Genomic DNA, 16,655 nt, shown 5'->3' with positions numbered 1-16,655 from the left:
GAAGGAAAATAAATTACAATCAATCAGAATCAAATCTTTCCTAATAATTAAGCCAATCAACACTCCAAGTTAGTGCAAGATGTCACACATGCCCAACTTGCAAACCAGTGTATGAAAAGTACGTTTGTTGAGACCCTTGGTAAACACATAAGCTAATTGTTTTTCTGATGGTACATGAAACAAAGTCAAGACACTAGTTGTAACTTTTTCTTTGATGAAGTATCAATCAATTTTCACATGCTTTGTTCGGTAATGCTATTGGATTATGAGCTATACTGATGGAAGCCTTATTGTCACAGTGCAAGGAAAATCTTTTTCACACAGTCTCAATTCTTCTAGTAGCTTGTGTAGCCAAAGCAGTTCGCAAACACCCTGGGCCATAACTCTATATTCTGCCTTCATACTTGATCTAGCAACTACACTTTGCTTCTTACTTCTCCAAGTAACCAAGTTTCCTCCTACGAGCATAGAATAACCGGATGTGGATCTTCTGTCATCCAGAGATACAGCCCAATCCGCGTCTGTAAAGGCTTCTATTTGGAGGGGACCATGTTTGGAGAAAAGTAGACCTTTCCCTGGAGCAAACTTTAGATACCGCAAAATGTGAAAGACAACTTGCATGTGAGGATCTCAGGGATCATGCATGAACTGACTCATTAGGCTAACAGAATAGGCTACATCTGGTCTAGTGCGGGAGAGATAAATGTGTCTTCCAACCAGCCTCTAATATCTCTCCTTATCAACTGACTCTCCAACTCCGCTTTGTAACTTGTGATTGCTTTCAACGGACAATTCTGCGAGTCTGCAACTTGTCATACCAGTTTCTTTCAAGAGATCTAGAATATACTTCCTCTAAGAAATAAAGATTCCTCTTTTTGATCTAATAACCTCAATTCCTAAGAAGTACTGCAATTTTCCTAGATCCTTGATCTCAAATTCATGTGCCAACCATTTCTTCAATTTGGCCATCTCCTCTTTGTCTTATGATGGGTTTACTCGTATGATGTCTTATAAAGAGGGTGTGATCACCGTTACTTTGTTGGTTTACAAAGGAGATCATTGCTTTGCGAAATCTATCAAAGGAAGCTCTTAGTGATTGCTTCAGTTCGTACAAGGCTTTCTTCAATCTGCTTACCTTTCCTTGACTTTGTGCAATATCAAATCCAAGAGAAATCTCCATATACATCTCTTCTTCTAAGTCTCCATGAAGAAATACATTCTTCACATCAAACTGTTGCAAGTCCCAATCAAGATTAGCTGCACAAGACAGAGAATTCGAATAGTGTTCATTTTAGCAATAGGGGCAAATGTGTCTTGATAATCCACTCCATAAGTCTGAGTGAATCCCTTAGCCACCAATCTTGCTTTGAATCTTTCAATTAAGCCATCACCTTTGTGCTTCACGGTGAAGACCCATTTGCAACCAACCAACTTGTTGTCTCATGGTGAAGTGACAAGTTCCCAAAGTCTTATTTTTTGACAAGACCTTAATTTCTTCAATCATAGCTTGTTTTCATTTAGGATCTGCAAAAGCTTCCCTCTAATTCTAGGAATAGACACAGAAGAAATAGACAAGACAAAGGCTTTATAGAAGGAAACAAAATTATGGGAGACAGAATTAAATTAAGGGTGTTTGGTGGTGCAAGATCTGACTTCTTTTCTGTGTGGAATAGGTTCATCTAACTAATTAGGAAATGTAGATAACTCACTAGTAGAAGAAGGTTCAACTTCGATAGATTGCATGATGACTTCTTCTGCTCTATTTCTTCTTGAGTAAGTTTTCAAATCAGGCCTATCCAAACGCTCAATAGTCTCCTCCTGAATTCTTTCTCCAATTTCATTTTCCCATGTGACAATGTCATCAAGAGGTCCAGTAATGGAACTAGGTAGAAGCACCTCTTCTTCCTTACTGCTCACCCTGTAGAGGTGATGAGGTAATACTGAAATAGGGCTCAGATTCTCGAAAAGTAACATCCATGCTAACAAAAGATCTCCTAAAGGGAGGATGATAACATTTGTAGCCTTTCTATGTTGGAGAATACCCAATGAAAACACGCTTTATAGCTCTAGGATCAAGTTTTCCAGAATTTTCCCTTTTTGAAGATCCTGAAAAATACAATGATCGGGAAAGAACTCAATTTTACAGTTTAAAACTTTGGTGATGGCGGTAACAGATAAAAGAAGATTGACATGGAACTTCGGGACATGGAGCACGGATGATAATTTAATATTTGGAGTACAAACGACAGAACCTGTTCCTAGCTCTCTTATTGAGAATGCTCATTCAATGAGCATTCTCAATATTATGCCTTGAAGAAGACTCGAACCTCCATGCTATTTAGCACGATATTTTGAGTCTCGCGTGATCATTTCACCACCAAGGCATCTTGAAAGTTAATCGTATTCCATGAATATGATATCTATCTAGTGTGATGTATGGAATATATGACAAAGGTGGTTCTATTGATCGGTCATGTCATATAGGCCCGAGATGGATATCCAATTGCTTTGATTTGAATTATCCGGAGAATGCAATGCCTTTCTAGACAGGTGTTAAAGAACCATTGGTCATTTTAACATTATCTCCTTTGAGATATGGATAATAGTTTTGAATGCCTTTAGAAGAGCCTGTCACGTGTCTATTTGCACTAGAATCAACAATCCAAGAATTAAGGTGAGCAACATAGGCAGTACCTCATCGCATATAATTGGATGTGGCAACATGAGTAGAGTTAAGTTTGGTTAGGAGGCGACGAAGAAGCTGAATTTCATCCGAAAGACAAGATTTCTCCGGAAACCGTCTCCTTGAATGACTTCATATTTCTGCCCAATCAGAAGGAAATCTGAAGAAAATTGCTCAAAAATAATTTGCCTCGCCGAAAACCAAATCTATCTCGATGGAACCGGAAGGAGTTTGTGTTGCGGACATCCGCCAAGAGAGAGAAAACTCCATCTCTTTAATAAAAATAGAACCCTAGTGCTGCGATGGAGATAACTTACCTAAAAAAGACAGCAATGACTCTGATACGATGTAGATTTTTGAGAAGAAGAAAAGGCTTCTTGTATTTCTCGTGTATTTCTTACATCCCTAAGCAAATGTATGTATATAGTAGGTCCTATGACTATTTTAGGAAGGAAAATAAATTACAATCAATCAGAATCAAATCTTTCCTAATAATTAAGCCAACCAACAACATCATGTACCAATTCTGTATCCAACAGTCTAGCCTCGCTAGGCTTAACCCAACCAACAAGAGAACAACACTGTTTACCATACAAAGCCTCATATGGAGCCTTCTGAATGCTGGCCCGATACCTGTTATTGTAAGCAAGCTCCGCCAAAGGTAAGAACTGATCCTACTGACCTTCAAAGTCAATCGCACAAGCTCGTAACATGTTCTCAAGAATTTGAGTAGTCCGCTTGGTTTGACCATCCGTTTGTGGGGGAAAAACCATGCTGAGCTGACAACCTGCTTACCTAACTCCCACGGAACAGTTCTCCAAAAGTGATGTGAACTGACTATCTCGGTTTAAAATGATAGAAATAAGCACGCCATGCAAATGAACTATCTCCCTAATGTAAATCCGGGCCAACTTCTTCAAAGTATAAGTAATCAACATCGATATGATATGTGCGGTCTTGGTCAACTTTTCCACAATGACCCAAATAGCATCAACCTACCTCAAGGTACATGGTAAGCCTGCCACAAAGTCCATAGTAATATGCTCTCACTTTCGCGCCAGTATAGCCATCTTCTGAATCAAACCACTTGGTTTCCGATGTTCATTTTTAACTTGCTGGCAATTCAGACATCGTGAACATGCCCAACAATATCCTTCTTTATCCTCTACTGCCAATAGTGTTGCTTCAAATCACAATAAACAGGAATATCAACAATCGTGTCATACCCATTAATAGTAACTACACAAGACCGATAAACCCGATCTTCCTCAGTAGGATGGTATATAAACAGGAATATCCAAAGAATCAGAGTCATACCCAAATGTGATGCAATGTAAGATGACACGTATGAATATGTAGAACCCAGATGAAATAATACTAAATCATTTGTATGATAGACTGAAATAATACCTGTGATGACTGCATAACAAAGAGCCTGACCCCCACCGATTTGTCCTCCTCTAGGACGACCTCTAACTGAATGGCCTCCACCTTTAACGAGCCGAGCAGGTGGTGTCACACCCCTTTTTAGCAACCCTCTTTAAAAAAATTATTATTTTTAAGAAATATTAGTGAATTCCTAATTAATAAACCTAAGATTTAAGGAAATACACTTAGAAATATACTAGAAATGCTTCACCTAAGTGTGATTAGATTCAAATTATAACTTTAATTATAGGAAAATAATTCATTGTGTGCTTAGTGATATCAATTTGATTTGGACATAATCATAAAGATAGGTAACTAAGAATAAAAGACACAAAAATATGACCTCCCAAAGAAACTATTTTAAGACTTTGAGTATCAAGACTCCCACATGGATCACTAGACTTGAATTCTCATGATAAACATATTAAAGTTAAGAGAAAAATTATAAGAAAACTTTGACATTGCTTTGAAGCTTTAGACATATGAAATTCCTTTAAAACAAATCAAAATCTCATCTCACGATGACTTCGATACAAATTGAACAAAACTACGTATACAAAACTTGGTTAAATGTTAGAACAGAAGTTGAGATCATACCCCCACTGTGTCCGAAAATTATTCCCATGGTTTTTATAAAACTCAAACAAAAGAGAAACTAAGAATAACATGCCAATACCAAGCTTAAAAAGCACATATAGCATAAACAATAAGAGAGGAAAAGAGATGAACTTGAAATAGCAATCTTCCTTAAATAGCAAAATGAACAAAGTCTGCTACAAACTTTGAGTCCGAAATCCACTGAAACTGTGGCTAATTCACTCCCGGAAACGGAGTCCGAAATCATGAATTTGAACCAAATCTTAGCACCTCAAGGGAAATCCATTTTTGAAACCGAAATTAAAAAGACAACTTAAGTATTTTTGTATATTTTTCTTTTCTGAAGCTCAATCACAATTGATTCAACAAAAGAAATATTTTTTTGTATGTTTTTTCCTTTCTAAAAATTTAAAAAGAAAACTCAAAAGAATAGAAATCCTCAAAAGCCTCATTCTTTTTTTTCTCTCTCCAAAACCGTGTCCAGCCCCAAAATCCGAATGAATTCATTAAATAGGAAATCTTGAAGCCTCTCTGCTTGTTTTTCAAGAAATGGCTTATATTCGTAGATCTCTTCAAGTTTGGACGAATTTTTGACAAATGGAAGGCTAGGATCAAATCCCCTAATCCTATGGCTCCCGGTCATCTCAAAATCATCCCAAAAGAGAACAAAACGCGTGATGTATTTGAGGGATAATTCGGATGAAATCATGAGGAGAATATTCGAGTTTGTTAGGATTTTGGTGACGTGGAAGAAAGGGATAAGAGGAGAGGGAACCATTGAGGATCAAATGAGTGGATTTTCTAGTGAGTCCACGCGGCAACAAGGGTGGGGGTGAGTTGCGATTGTGGGGAATTTTTAGGTTTAGGGTTTGGGGAGTATTAGGTTTATATGTGAAGGTGTTTTAATTTATATATAAAATACAAATTATTAATTATTAAAAATATTAGTAGGTTTTTTTATAAAAATAATAAAAGGCTTATCACTTTATACTTTTGATGAATTCAAAATTATAATTTAGTAAAAAAAAATTATATTATTTAAATTTTCAGTAACATACAAAATGAGAAAACTAATCAAATATTACAGTAGAAAAGAATATACGACAAGAGGGGGATAGAGATAATTTTATAATAATAGATAAAAGATAAATAAATAACGCTTAAGAAAATTATTGATAAATTTAGACAATTGAAATTTTTTGAACAGTATAACATAAGTATAAAAAAATATTTTCAAAATAAGAAAATATATACTTATGTTCTATTATAAGAAAAATAGTATTAAGCCAATTGACAAGTTAATAAAAATTCACATTAGTAAATGTTTAGTACTAAGTTGCTAATTTAATAGAGAATAAACAAGGAATAAATAATTTATTTGATTATTATATGATGTGTATCCTTTGATTTTGTACAGATTTTATTTTATTTCTGTACATTACGTTAAATAATAAAATAATACGTAACTAATATTTATTAATATAATATGATATATTAGATCATAATTTTAAAATATAAATATTCTGTCAAATTATCCGCGCATCGCGCGGGTTCTAATACTAGTATAAATAAAAAGCCTCCTCAAGCAACTTTGAATGTGACGGGTCTCGCTGGGATGGTCCAGGGGCGTCTGTCATGCTCAAGCTCTGTAACATGCCCCGTAAAGATGCACCAGTGCAGCAGTGCTGTAAATAAGGGTCCTGGCGTGTGCCCCCGCCTCTTGAAGGCTGAACCTAAACAGATACTGACCATGTTGCTCCACGTGTGACTAGACGTGTTGAATATAGACGAGGATAGGAACGACCTTTGTAAGAACGACATGAGGTTCTAAATGACTTGAGATCCCCAACATTTCCTATTAGACACATGCCTGACATGATGCCATTCTGAGTCAAAATAGGATTTTTCGCTTGGGAGAAAGAGAGATTTAACAACAAAGGCAAATTTTTTATCAGAACCCATGTATTAAGTAACTCTTGATGCCATAGCTCTCTAAGGAGTAAGTTAGAACTGATAAAGTAACAAGGAGTATGGTGCAAGCTGCCACAATGTGATAGTGTTTGCATGCCTACTTGACCTAGTCTCACTTTTTACTAGCCAATAAAACCTCTTTGTTTTGAGTTTTCAAACATGCAAAACTTTTCTTGAAACGCAATGGAACGCCTCAATGTCCACAATATCTATTACCTAAGAGATGGATTTTCAAAGTCACGCTACAAATTAAATGAGTTGATCCTATACACAAAATCCCCGATCATTCTTTGTGGGATGGAGGAAGAATTAAATAAGTTATTAATCTTATAAATGTCGTACCATGGTTGCATTTCTTTAATATTACACTTCTTCAAAAAATGAACTGTTTGTTAATAAAAGTAAGACATGTATTAATCTATTTGAATAGCATTGGTTTTTAATGTATTCTTTTCTCTTTGCTTTTTTATCTTCCTTCATTTATGTAGTAGTTTTTGTTCCCTTTAATCAGCTTTAATTTAGATCTATACTAACTTGTTTCCATCCTGATCTTATTGAATAGGAACACTAGAAAACTTATTGGAACGTGTTGAACAAGTTGAGGAGGAGCGAATTAGAAAGGTAATGCCTGCTGATTTACGATTGTGGTATATTCTTCTTCTCTTAGTAGTGACTTATCAGATGAGATTCAACATTTTCAATTGTCCGTTCTTTAATTTGTCCATTTAAATTGCCTCCTCCAGAGGAAGCCCATGCATATTTATTATCCCAGGGTATTGTTAGGAAACAGAAATTGAGCTTAGATTTGATAATACTCTAATGGAAAGCAGTATATCACAGTCTTGGGTCTGCATCTCGCAGTTCTAGAATTACTGTTGATGTGAACAGGATCCGAGTTACTGTGGCTGTGAATTGGTTGCACTCCTACTGTTTTGTTCTTTTTATTCCTTTAGCTGGAATTATGATATTATTTCATGATTGTTTTAGACCATATCTTTGTTCAATGGAATATGATGGCAATTCACCCTGCTGAAAAAAGATAATGTGCAGAGGTGAAGAAGAGGAAATCTAGTTTATTGTTCGTGATTTCTGACAATTAAAGAGATGTTATCTGCCAAATACCATCTTTTTGGAGTTTAAGACATTTTTCTCTGTATATGCATGTGTGTCTGTGCTGGTTTTGTATTTCACAGTTCACAAATTATAGGATGTGAATAGCCTGAAGCAGGCCATAGTGAGAAGAAACAGTCAATCCTATGAATTAAAAGCTCTATTTGAAAATGTTAACAATGTGGTAGGTATATGTTTGTCTCTCTTCCACCTCCAAAATAATTCTACTGTTGCATTTTGATCTTAATATACATTTTGATATTCATATATGTATTCAGATTTAGACATCTTAATCTTAAACAAAACAAATGAGGCCTTAATCTCATATCAATTAGTCACTTAGCCAAAATATTTAATTGTTCTATTTTTTATTTTATTTATGATTGTCTTAATACAAGATCAAGTATGGGATGAATCATTGGTATTGGACGTGAACTACACGGATTTTATTGCCTTACTCTTCCTAAATCACTTACATCTTGTCCTCCCCCAACAACTTATCCTATTACCGATTTGCTCGATTTATTACATAAACTATTGGAACATCCTAGTTTATCAAAACTTCAGAAAATAGTACTTGGTTAGTCTCACTTGTTGACTTAAGTTCATTAACATATTTGGGGTTCTTGGCAGGTCAGTTCTACCTTGGAATTTTGTTACTTTGTTAGTTTTATTGAGGATTATTTTATGTTGTTCGGACTCTCCGGAAATACCGTTGGGTGTGTGTCATATTCTCCGAATGTAGTATATTTTTGGAGGATCTGATACGAGTGTGGCAGCATTTTGGAGAGTCCACGTAACATAGTGATTATTCGAAGTACACTTGGATATTCTTGATGAAAAATCGATTTGAGTTTTCTATTTTTCGGACCTTTCATGCTGAAATCCAAAATCAATTTGGAGTTTCTATCTGCACATTTCATAGTGATAACGCCTCATAATACTTGTCTTTTCCATTTCAACAGTTCAGAACCTCTCATGGGATCATCATCACCCCTCTTGTCCTCCTTACACATCCCAACAAAATGGGGTATAGTCAAACCTTTCTATAATAGCATCGTTTGCTTCGACACTTTTTTGACTTTTGTAGAATGGGTGTTATACACCTATAATAGCATTTGGAGCCTAAATATATTTTGGCTGTTATAGACAAAAATTATCCAAGAATTAATTTTTTCCTTTTTTATATGTTGCATATAAAAGATAAAAACAAATTCAAGTTTAAAATCTCAAAAGATATAAATATACAACTAATTAAATGTTAAAGAAATGTAATAAATTATTAATAAATCCATAACTAAACATACAAAAAATTGTACTCTAAGGCACATATTTTAAAGCTGCTAGAAAATTACTCCCTCCGTTTCAATATATGTGAACCTATTTAATTGGGCACGAAGCTTAAGAAAAAATGACGACTTTTGGAATTTGTGGTCCTAAACAAGTCAAAAAGGAGCCTAGAGTATTTGTATGGTTATAAAAGTTTCTCACTAAGGGCAGAATTGTAAGTTTAAGCTAAATTGTTACCAAATTTAGAAAGGGGTCATTCTTTTTGGAACAGACCAAAAAGAAAATAGGTTCACATAAACTGGAACTGAGGGAGTAAATTCTTTCAAGATTGATAGAAGAACTCTGTAATTATAGTTTGTTTCGTAGATTTTAGTATCTTAGTAGTGGTATAATGCTTGAATTGGTGAAGATTTGCATGCAAACATTCAACGAAAGGGTATCCAATAGCTTTTCCTTGAAGGCAATTTGATAGCTTGATAGCTGAATCTTCTATCTCAGTTCAAGTAGCAGTATTTTGAGGTTCTTCGTCAGCACTTTCATCTGTCTCCATAGTGTCTTTTTCTTCCACTCCAATAACTTGTGCAATAATTTATTCATCAGTGAAAGCTTCAATAATAGGAAGTGTTACATCAAACTGCACATATGTGGTAGCATCCATTGTAATGAAATTTGAACTATAAATGATGATACATTCCCAACATACTTAACCAGTTCTATGTTTTCACTATTAGCATTGGGATTATCATCTGTAGGCACGATTCCAGTTTTTTTCCAACAATTGAGAATGGTGGAGCCTTCACATCATTCCATGCTTCTACTAGAGTGTTAATAGCTTGCCGCATATTGAACTTATTGTCACTACATAATGGATGGCTCCCATTGCGCTCATATTCATCAATCAAATGCTTGATGAAACGGCTTTTGTACTTAACTTTAAACTTTGCAATAATACCAGCATCTGCAGGCTGAATATGTGATATCGTATTGGGTAGGAGATGTTGAACCTGAATAATTAAATGTATTAGCACATGATCAAGGCTACAACAAGTACTTTAACGTATGTTAGTTGACTTTCGTATTCCTCGATCTCATGAGGAGTAACATTGTCCATCAATAATAGAATCTTGCAATTTTCATCTTCAAATTTAGCATTTAGACTAAGCATGTATTGTTTGAAAATTTCACGAGTCATCCATGCTTTTTTGTTGTAAAAATAGTTGATGTATGACAGAGAGGCCATGTCTACATTCTTATAACAACGAGGTTTAGCAATAGTTCCACTCACTATAGGTTTTAGCTTTCTCTTTTCCTGCAATGGAGTACGGATTAGAAAATAATTTAATAAAAGTTTGGATTTAGTATGTTACTTTCTCAACAATAAAATTTCGATTTAGTTTTGAGTTTAAATTTAGAAGTTTTTAAATATAAATCAATCAACTAAACGAAGCATTTAAATTTTAAGAAATTTCAGTATACTGAATCTATTTCTAAAGAGATATCTTACTCGGAACGTTGCATGCTAACATTGCGATGATTCTTGATTTGTCTTCCTTACGTCCGCTCTCTAGCATTTGAGCAAGAGTCTTGCCGGGAGCCATACGAAGGAAAATGCCAGTCTCTTTTTTTACTTCTTAAAGTTTAGTTCGGAAAGTATGAAGGTCTTGGATGGGTGCGCTTTCAGCTTCACCATGAAAACAGTAAAATTTGATGCCATGTCGTCGTTTGAATTGTAAAAGCCCCACTAGAGGCAGGGAATATTTTTTCTCTAGCGTGTTAATACGTATGGATGTTGCCAAATCAAGAGCATTGGTGACGATGATTGCATATGTCAAGATGACATGGTTTGCCCTTGCTTGAGTAAACCAAATATGACCAAGGCAGACCCTGGAGTCTAAAGGTTTCAAGTTGAGCAGAACCAAGACAGACTACTTAGAGTCCAAGTTCAGTGGTGCAACTTAGGAAGTGGACGAAGACGTGAGACTTGATTCAAAAGTCATCCCTACGAGAGAAAGCATCAAGTACTTTGGTTGAGTTATAAATGGGGAGATTGACAAGGATGTCACATATCGTATTGGAGCATGGTGGATGAAATAGAGGCCCGCTTCCTGTATTTTGTGTGATAAGAATGTGCCACCAAAACTTAAGATAAGTTCTATAAAGCGGTGGACAGATTGACTATGTTGTATGTGACTGAGTGTTGGCCAGTCAAGAACTCCTATGCCCAGAAGATGAAAGTGGCAGAAATGAGGATGCTGAGATGGACATGCGGGCATATCCATGATAGATAAAATTATGGATGAAGTTATTCGGGACAAGGTGGGCGTGGCCCCTGTGGAGGACAAGATGTGGGAAGCGAGCTTAGATGGTTCCAGTATGGGAAGAGGAGAGGCATAGATGCCCCAGTGAGGAGGTATGAGCGGTTGATTTTGGAGGGCCGGAGAGGTAGAGGCAGGCCGGAGAGGTATTAGGCAAGACATGGCGATTCTCCAGCTTAGCGAGAACATGATCCTGGATAGGACAATGTGGAGGTTGAGAATTAAAGTAGAGGGCTAGGTAGCCGAGTATTGTCCTGGCTCATACCAGTAGTTTTAGTGCATTACTTAATGTTAGTCTTGTATTTTCTTATTCTTAGATTTCTGTTATTACTTGTTTCTTTCGCTTCAATTTTCTGATTTGTTTTTTTTTTTGTTGTTATTGTTGGCCCTTCCTTTTTCATTTTTCATGAGCCGAGTGTCTAGCGGAAACTGGCTCTCTGCCTTCTTAAAGGTAGGGGTAAGGTCTGCGTACACACTACCTTCCCCAGATCCCACTTGGATTACAGTTTTTTGTTGTATTACCAAATCAGTATACCACTTGCTGATTTCAGAGATTTTCTTGCTGATATTATTCTGTACAGATATACTTAAATATTATAAATTGGGATAGTTACGTTGTAGGTTAGCTAGTTTGTTTAGCTTCAAGCATTATGTTCTTTATCCTATGTCAGATGAAAATATGAACGACTTTCTTTGACAGGAAACCATCAAAAGTACTCCTCAAAATTAATTTCTGTCATTAATCTTATATTTAAGTTTACATTATTTTATCAGCCTTTTAGTATGATATACTGACATTTCCAGGAAATAATATTTTACTTATCCTTTTGGGTTGGGAACTATGCTCGTACCTCTTACTATGTCAATTTGCCGATATGTTTTGTGTATTTCCTTGGAATCTTCTTCAAAAGGAGCTGGTTTTAATCATGAGATCAAGAAAAGCTGACTGTTCAGCTTTTCTTGTTTCCTTTTCTTTTAATCTCTAGATAAGCTAATATTTCTATTCCTTCATTAATTATTCTTGAATGTGTTAATGATTTCTTCATGGAATTATGCCCTTCCGTGTGTGATCCCTTCCACATTCTTCTGCTTTTGACGAGTAGGTGTGTCATAAGTTGAACACTTAAGTTGACTGGTTAATTTGTTTTCAGGTATTGCTATCCAATGCAGAGCTGGCTAGACTAAGCAAGGATCTAGTATGTAGCTTTTTCCCTATGATATGTACCTGTGACTCATCATTCATCCTGTTGATTAATTTTGTAAATTATGCAGGCAATATTACGATGTGATCTGCCATCCTACATGGTTCCTTTTGCCCCCGATGACTTGATATTTGAGAAACCAGAGGTGAGTCAATATTAATACGAAGTAGCTTTTCCTCTAGAAATCTTCATGCTGCCTCCGTTTGGGTGCAACTCAACAATTCATTTATTCAAGGTCCTTAGACCTGCAGTTAGAGCGATCAAGGACATGTATGATGGAGCTAAGATTAGGGTAAGGACTGTAGGAGGCGACTCGGAGCATTTCCCGGTTGTTATGGGGTTACACCAAGGATCAACGCTTAGCCCGTTCTTATTTGCCTTAGTAATGGATGCACTAACACACCATATTTAAGGGGAAGTGCCATGGTGTATGTTATTCGCTGAGGACATAGTCCTGATTGATGAGACGCAGGACGGTGTTAATGAGAGGTTAGAGGTTTGGAGACAGGCTCTCGAGTCTAAGGGTTTCAAATTGACTAGGACTAAGACAGAGTACATGGAGTGCAAGTTCAGCGCCGAGTCGAGGGAAGTAGGCATGGATGTGAGGCTTGGATCACAGGTCATCCCCAAGAGAGGTAGTTTCAAGTACCTTGGGTTGGTTATTTAAGGGGATGGAGAGATTGACGAGGACGTCACTCACCGCATAGGAGTGGGGTGGACGAAATGGAGGCTAGCATCTGGAGTCTTATGTGACAAGAAAGTGCCACCGATACTCAAAGGTAAGTTTTATAGGGCGGTGGTTAGACCGGCCATGTTGTATAGGACAGAGTGTTGGCCAGTTAAGAACTCTCATATCCAAAAGATGAAGGTAGTTGAGATGAAGATGTTGAGGTGGATGTGCGGGCACACTAGGATAGATAAGATTAGGAATGAAGATATTCGGAAGAAGGTGGGTGTGGCCTCTGTGGATGACAAGATGCGGGAAGCGAGACTCAGATGGTTCGGGCACATGCGGAGGAGAAGCTTGGATGCTCCGGTGAGGAGGTGTGAGCTGCTGGCTCTAGGGGTACAAGAAGAGGTAGATGACGACCTAAGAAGTATTGGGGAGAGGTGATCAAGCAAGACATGACACGATTGCAGATTTCCGAGGACATGGCCCTTGATAGGAAGGTCTGGAGGTCGAGCATTAGGGTTGTAGGATAGAGTGGTAGTCGAGCTTCTCCTTCTCCATTCCGGGGGTGAAGCGAGTTTGAGTAGGTTGGTCCTAGACGGCTTGTGGTTAATGTAGAGTTCACACTAACCTTACTGTTTTCCATAGCTCTGGACCTTAGTTGCGGGTTATTGTTATTGCATGTCATCTATTTTATGGTTTTTAGGATGCTGTCATTATTTCTATGGTTTTGTTGACGTTACTGATGAATTGTCTTTTCTTGTTTTCTTGTTTTATTTCCATCTTCCTGAGCCGAGGGTCTATCGGAAACAGCCTCTCTGCCCTATCGGGGTAGGGGTAAGGTCTGCGTACACACTACCCTCCTCAGACCCCACTTAGTGGGACTTTACTGGGTTGTTGTTGTTGTTGTTGTTGTTGTCCTCCTTAGACCTGCAGTGTCCATGTTTGTTGATGTCTATAAGCTATTCGCCAACATCCAACCATCCAAATTTGTCTGGTGCCAAATAGTAAAATAGTTTTCCTAGAGTGAGGACAGGGCACTTCAGGGAGTTGAACTTCTAAATCTCTCGCATTATACATGTACCGTACACGTGGTTATTAATTGTGAAGTATGTTGTTCTTCTAGCCCAAATTTCTCGTATATTTGTTTTCAGCCTATGGAATATTGCTCTTTCCTCGGAAGAATAAATTTTGACATGCAGTATGTCTATACATTGCTCACAGATAAATGTTCCACATAACGAATTTCAAGGTCCACACAGACAGCAGCTAGAGTAGTCCATACATTTAAAAGAACCTTGTCTTTCCCTGCAAATGTTTGTTGTGTGAGTTTTGATTAGCCTGATGCCTGAACTTGGTGTAAGCTACTTATCTGTTTTCGAGATTAGGTCTATGTCCGAGATAGGTTTTTGCTATGCGTGTGTATATTATATTGAAGCTTGAAGTTTTATAGTTTGCAACAAGCATTAGAAAATCAGGTCAAGAACTTATGAAAAACTAAAGCAAATGCTGATGCATGTATGATTGCTGGCATCTGAAAGTTGAGATTTTGGATGCAGGATGGCGGGGAGAAATTTACTAGCCTCTTAACGGCTATTAGTGCTTATGCTGAAGGATTTTCCGCGGATACCATAATTAGAAGAGCTTTGTATTTGTGGAAGAAGCTTGAGAAGCAAAATACATATACCGTGCACCGGAAACTTCTATATCGGAGACTGATGTCCTGAAAACCGATGGTGATACAATTCCTAGTTCTTCTGTTCATAGCTTTTTTTTAGATTATAGATTATCATTGAAAACAAAAATGAACTATGTAGGGTATACTGGTCAGAGCACCTCCTTGTAAAATATACCAGTGAGCATTCTGCATTAGTAATTGGTCTTTTACTGTAACGTGCTTTCATATTGCTGAAACATGATATGCAGTAGCATTACTGGAATTGGGAATTAATAAGAGACATCCAAAAATTGGATTTCCTTTGTGCCATTTGGATGGATAAAGAAATTCAAGGGAAAATGGAGATTATTATATCTGTCTGCACTGGGTTTTGCATCAGAGAACGATGAGAAGACACAATTCTAAATTACTACAGCTTTTAGTGCACTGCTTGTCGCATTAAAAGAAAAAATCCCTTGAATTTATCACGAACACGAGATTAACCAGTAAAATTCTTGGTCTTCGGTATGTTTAAACTCTTATAGCGGGATGTATTTCTTTATGTGATTTCGCTTCTCTTTACGCACCCCTTTTAATTTTAATTTGATGTCAAATTAATGTAGGGTATGAACGTAATTTTGTTTGATTATCACGTAATTACTTTTTTTGTTTATAATCTCGTCATCCAAGAAGAAATTTATGTTTCAATGCAATGTAAAGAAATGAAAAGGATGGTTAGGTTCTGCTATTGATCGTCTAAGTCAGGTTTCTAGAGTTTGTTAGGTCGGGATGTGAGCCTTCGCAACATTGTTTCGAGATTTCTCTATTGTTTACCCGTATAGTTGAATTTGTAACGTGATTTATAGACACGTGAATTAACATGATCTAAAAATACGAAAATAATAGAATTAAAATCAAGAATATAAAAATAACTTAAAGAAATACAAGTGATCGTATGATAAGCCTTCCCAAAAGCAGTGATATGAATAAAATTAAGAACAAATAGAGCGAATAATTTTATAACATGAGAGCAAATTATATCCTTTGTGTACAGAGATTTTTCATGTCATACAATGGATATTAATTCTCCTATTTATAGCTCTATTGAGGGAGACAAGATCCCCAAATCAAACTTCTCTTAAATGAGAATAAAACCACTATTGATAGCGGCATAGCAGTTGGCTATTATTAAAGAAATTCTTTGTAAGCTCATATCCGATGTCATCCCTTCAAATCTTTGTTATCAGTTCTCATGCCTTTGGAATTCACAGAGAACCGATCGCATGCTTGCATCCGGTGCTAACTATTTGCTGACTCACATATTACATGTCTTCAGTTCTACATGTCATCTCGTCATTTGTCCAACTGTCGCTAACCAATTTTACCCCATATAGATAGTCTCCCTATTTTCTGATGACAATACTTTAGTGTTACCGGGAAGTAGATAAAACATTATTTCTTAGCGGGTGAGTTTCTGAACGGTTTCGGACACTTGAAAGGATGCATGTCTCTTCGCATTTAATGACCGAACACGTGTTATCCCGTGATTTGGCAAATATTTTTACCAGTTTCCAAGATAATCATGGCCACGAATTATCCCGCTTATAAACTCCTTTCCTACGCTTCAATTTTACTTTTCACTTTCACAAACTCTTTTTCTTCTTAGAATCCTACTGCGAAGTTCATCTTCCTCATTAAAACATGTCTTTTAACACCGTTGTCCTTGGAAACA

At 36.7% G+C, this 16,655-nt stretch overlaps 1 protein-coding gene across 5 annotated transcripts in view; it reads left to right on the top strand.

The window, feature by feature from the left end:
* LOC104221985 (uncharacterized) overlaps positions 1–15,253 on the top strand; it is a 38,133-nt gene extending 22,880 nt beyond the window's left edge. For 3 of the 5 annotated variants that reach the window (XM_070150202.1, XM_070150201.1, XM_070150203.1), the window contains exons 5-8: positions 7,242–7,300; positions 12,546–12,590; positions 12,667–12,741; positions 14,826–15,253. In XM_070150202.1, coding sequence (XP_070006303.1) covers positions 7,242–7,300; positions 12,546–12,590; positions 12,667–12,741; positions 14,826–14,993 — 347 coding nt within the window. In that variant the 3' untranslated portion in view covers positions 14,994–15,253. The remainder of the gene's footprint in view (positions 1–7,241; positions 7,301–12,545; positions 12,591–12,666; positions 12,742–14,825) is intronic. The other 2 variants (XM_070150206.1, XM_070150205.1) reach the window with 1 other exon arrangement.
* Positions 15,254–16,655: the final 1,402 nt, after the last annotated feature.

This window comes from Nicotiana sylvestris, chromosome 6 (assembly GCF_000393655.2).
Source record: "Nicotiana sylvestris chromosome 6, ASM39365v2, whole genome shotgun sequence".
NCBI classification, from domain to species: domain Eukaryota; kingdom Viridiplantae; phylum Streptophyta; class Magnoliopsida; order Solanales; family Solanaceae; genus Nicotiana; species Nicotiana sylvestris.
This window is presented reverse-complemented; position numbering and strand designations above follow the sequence as displayed.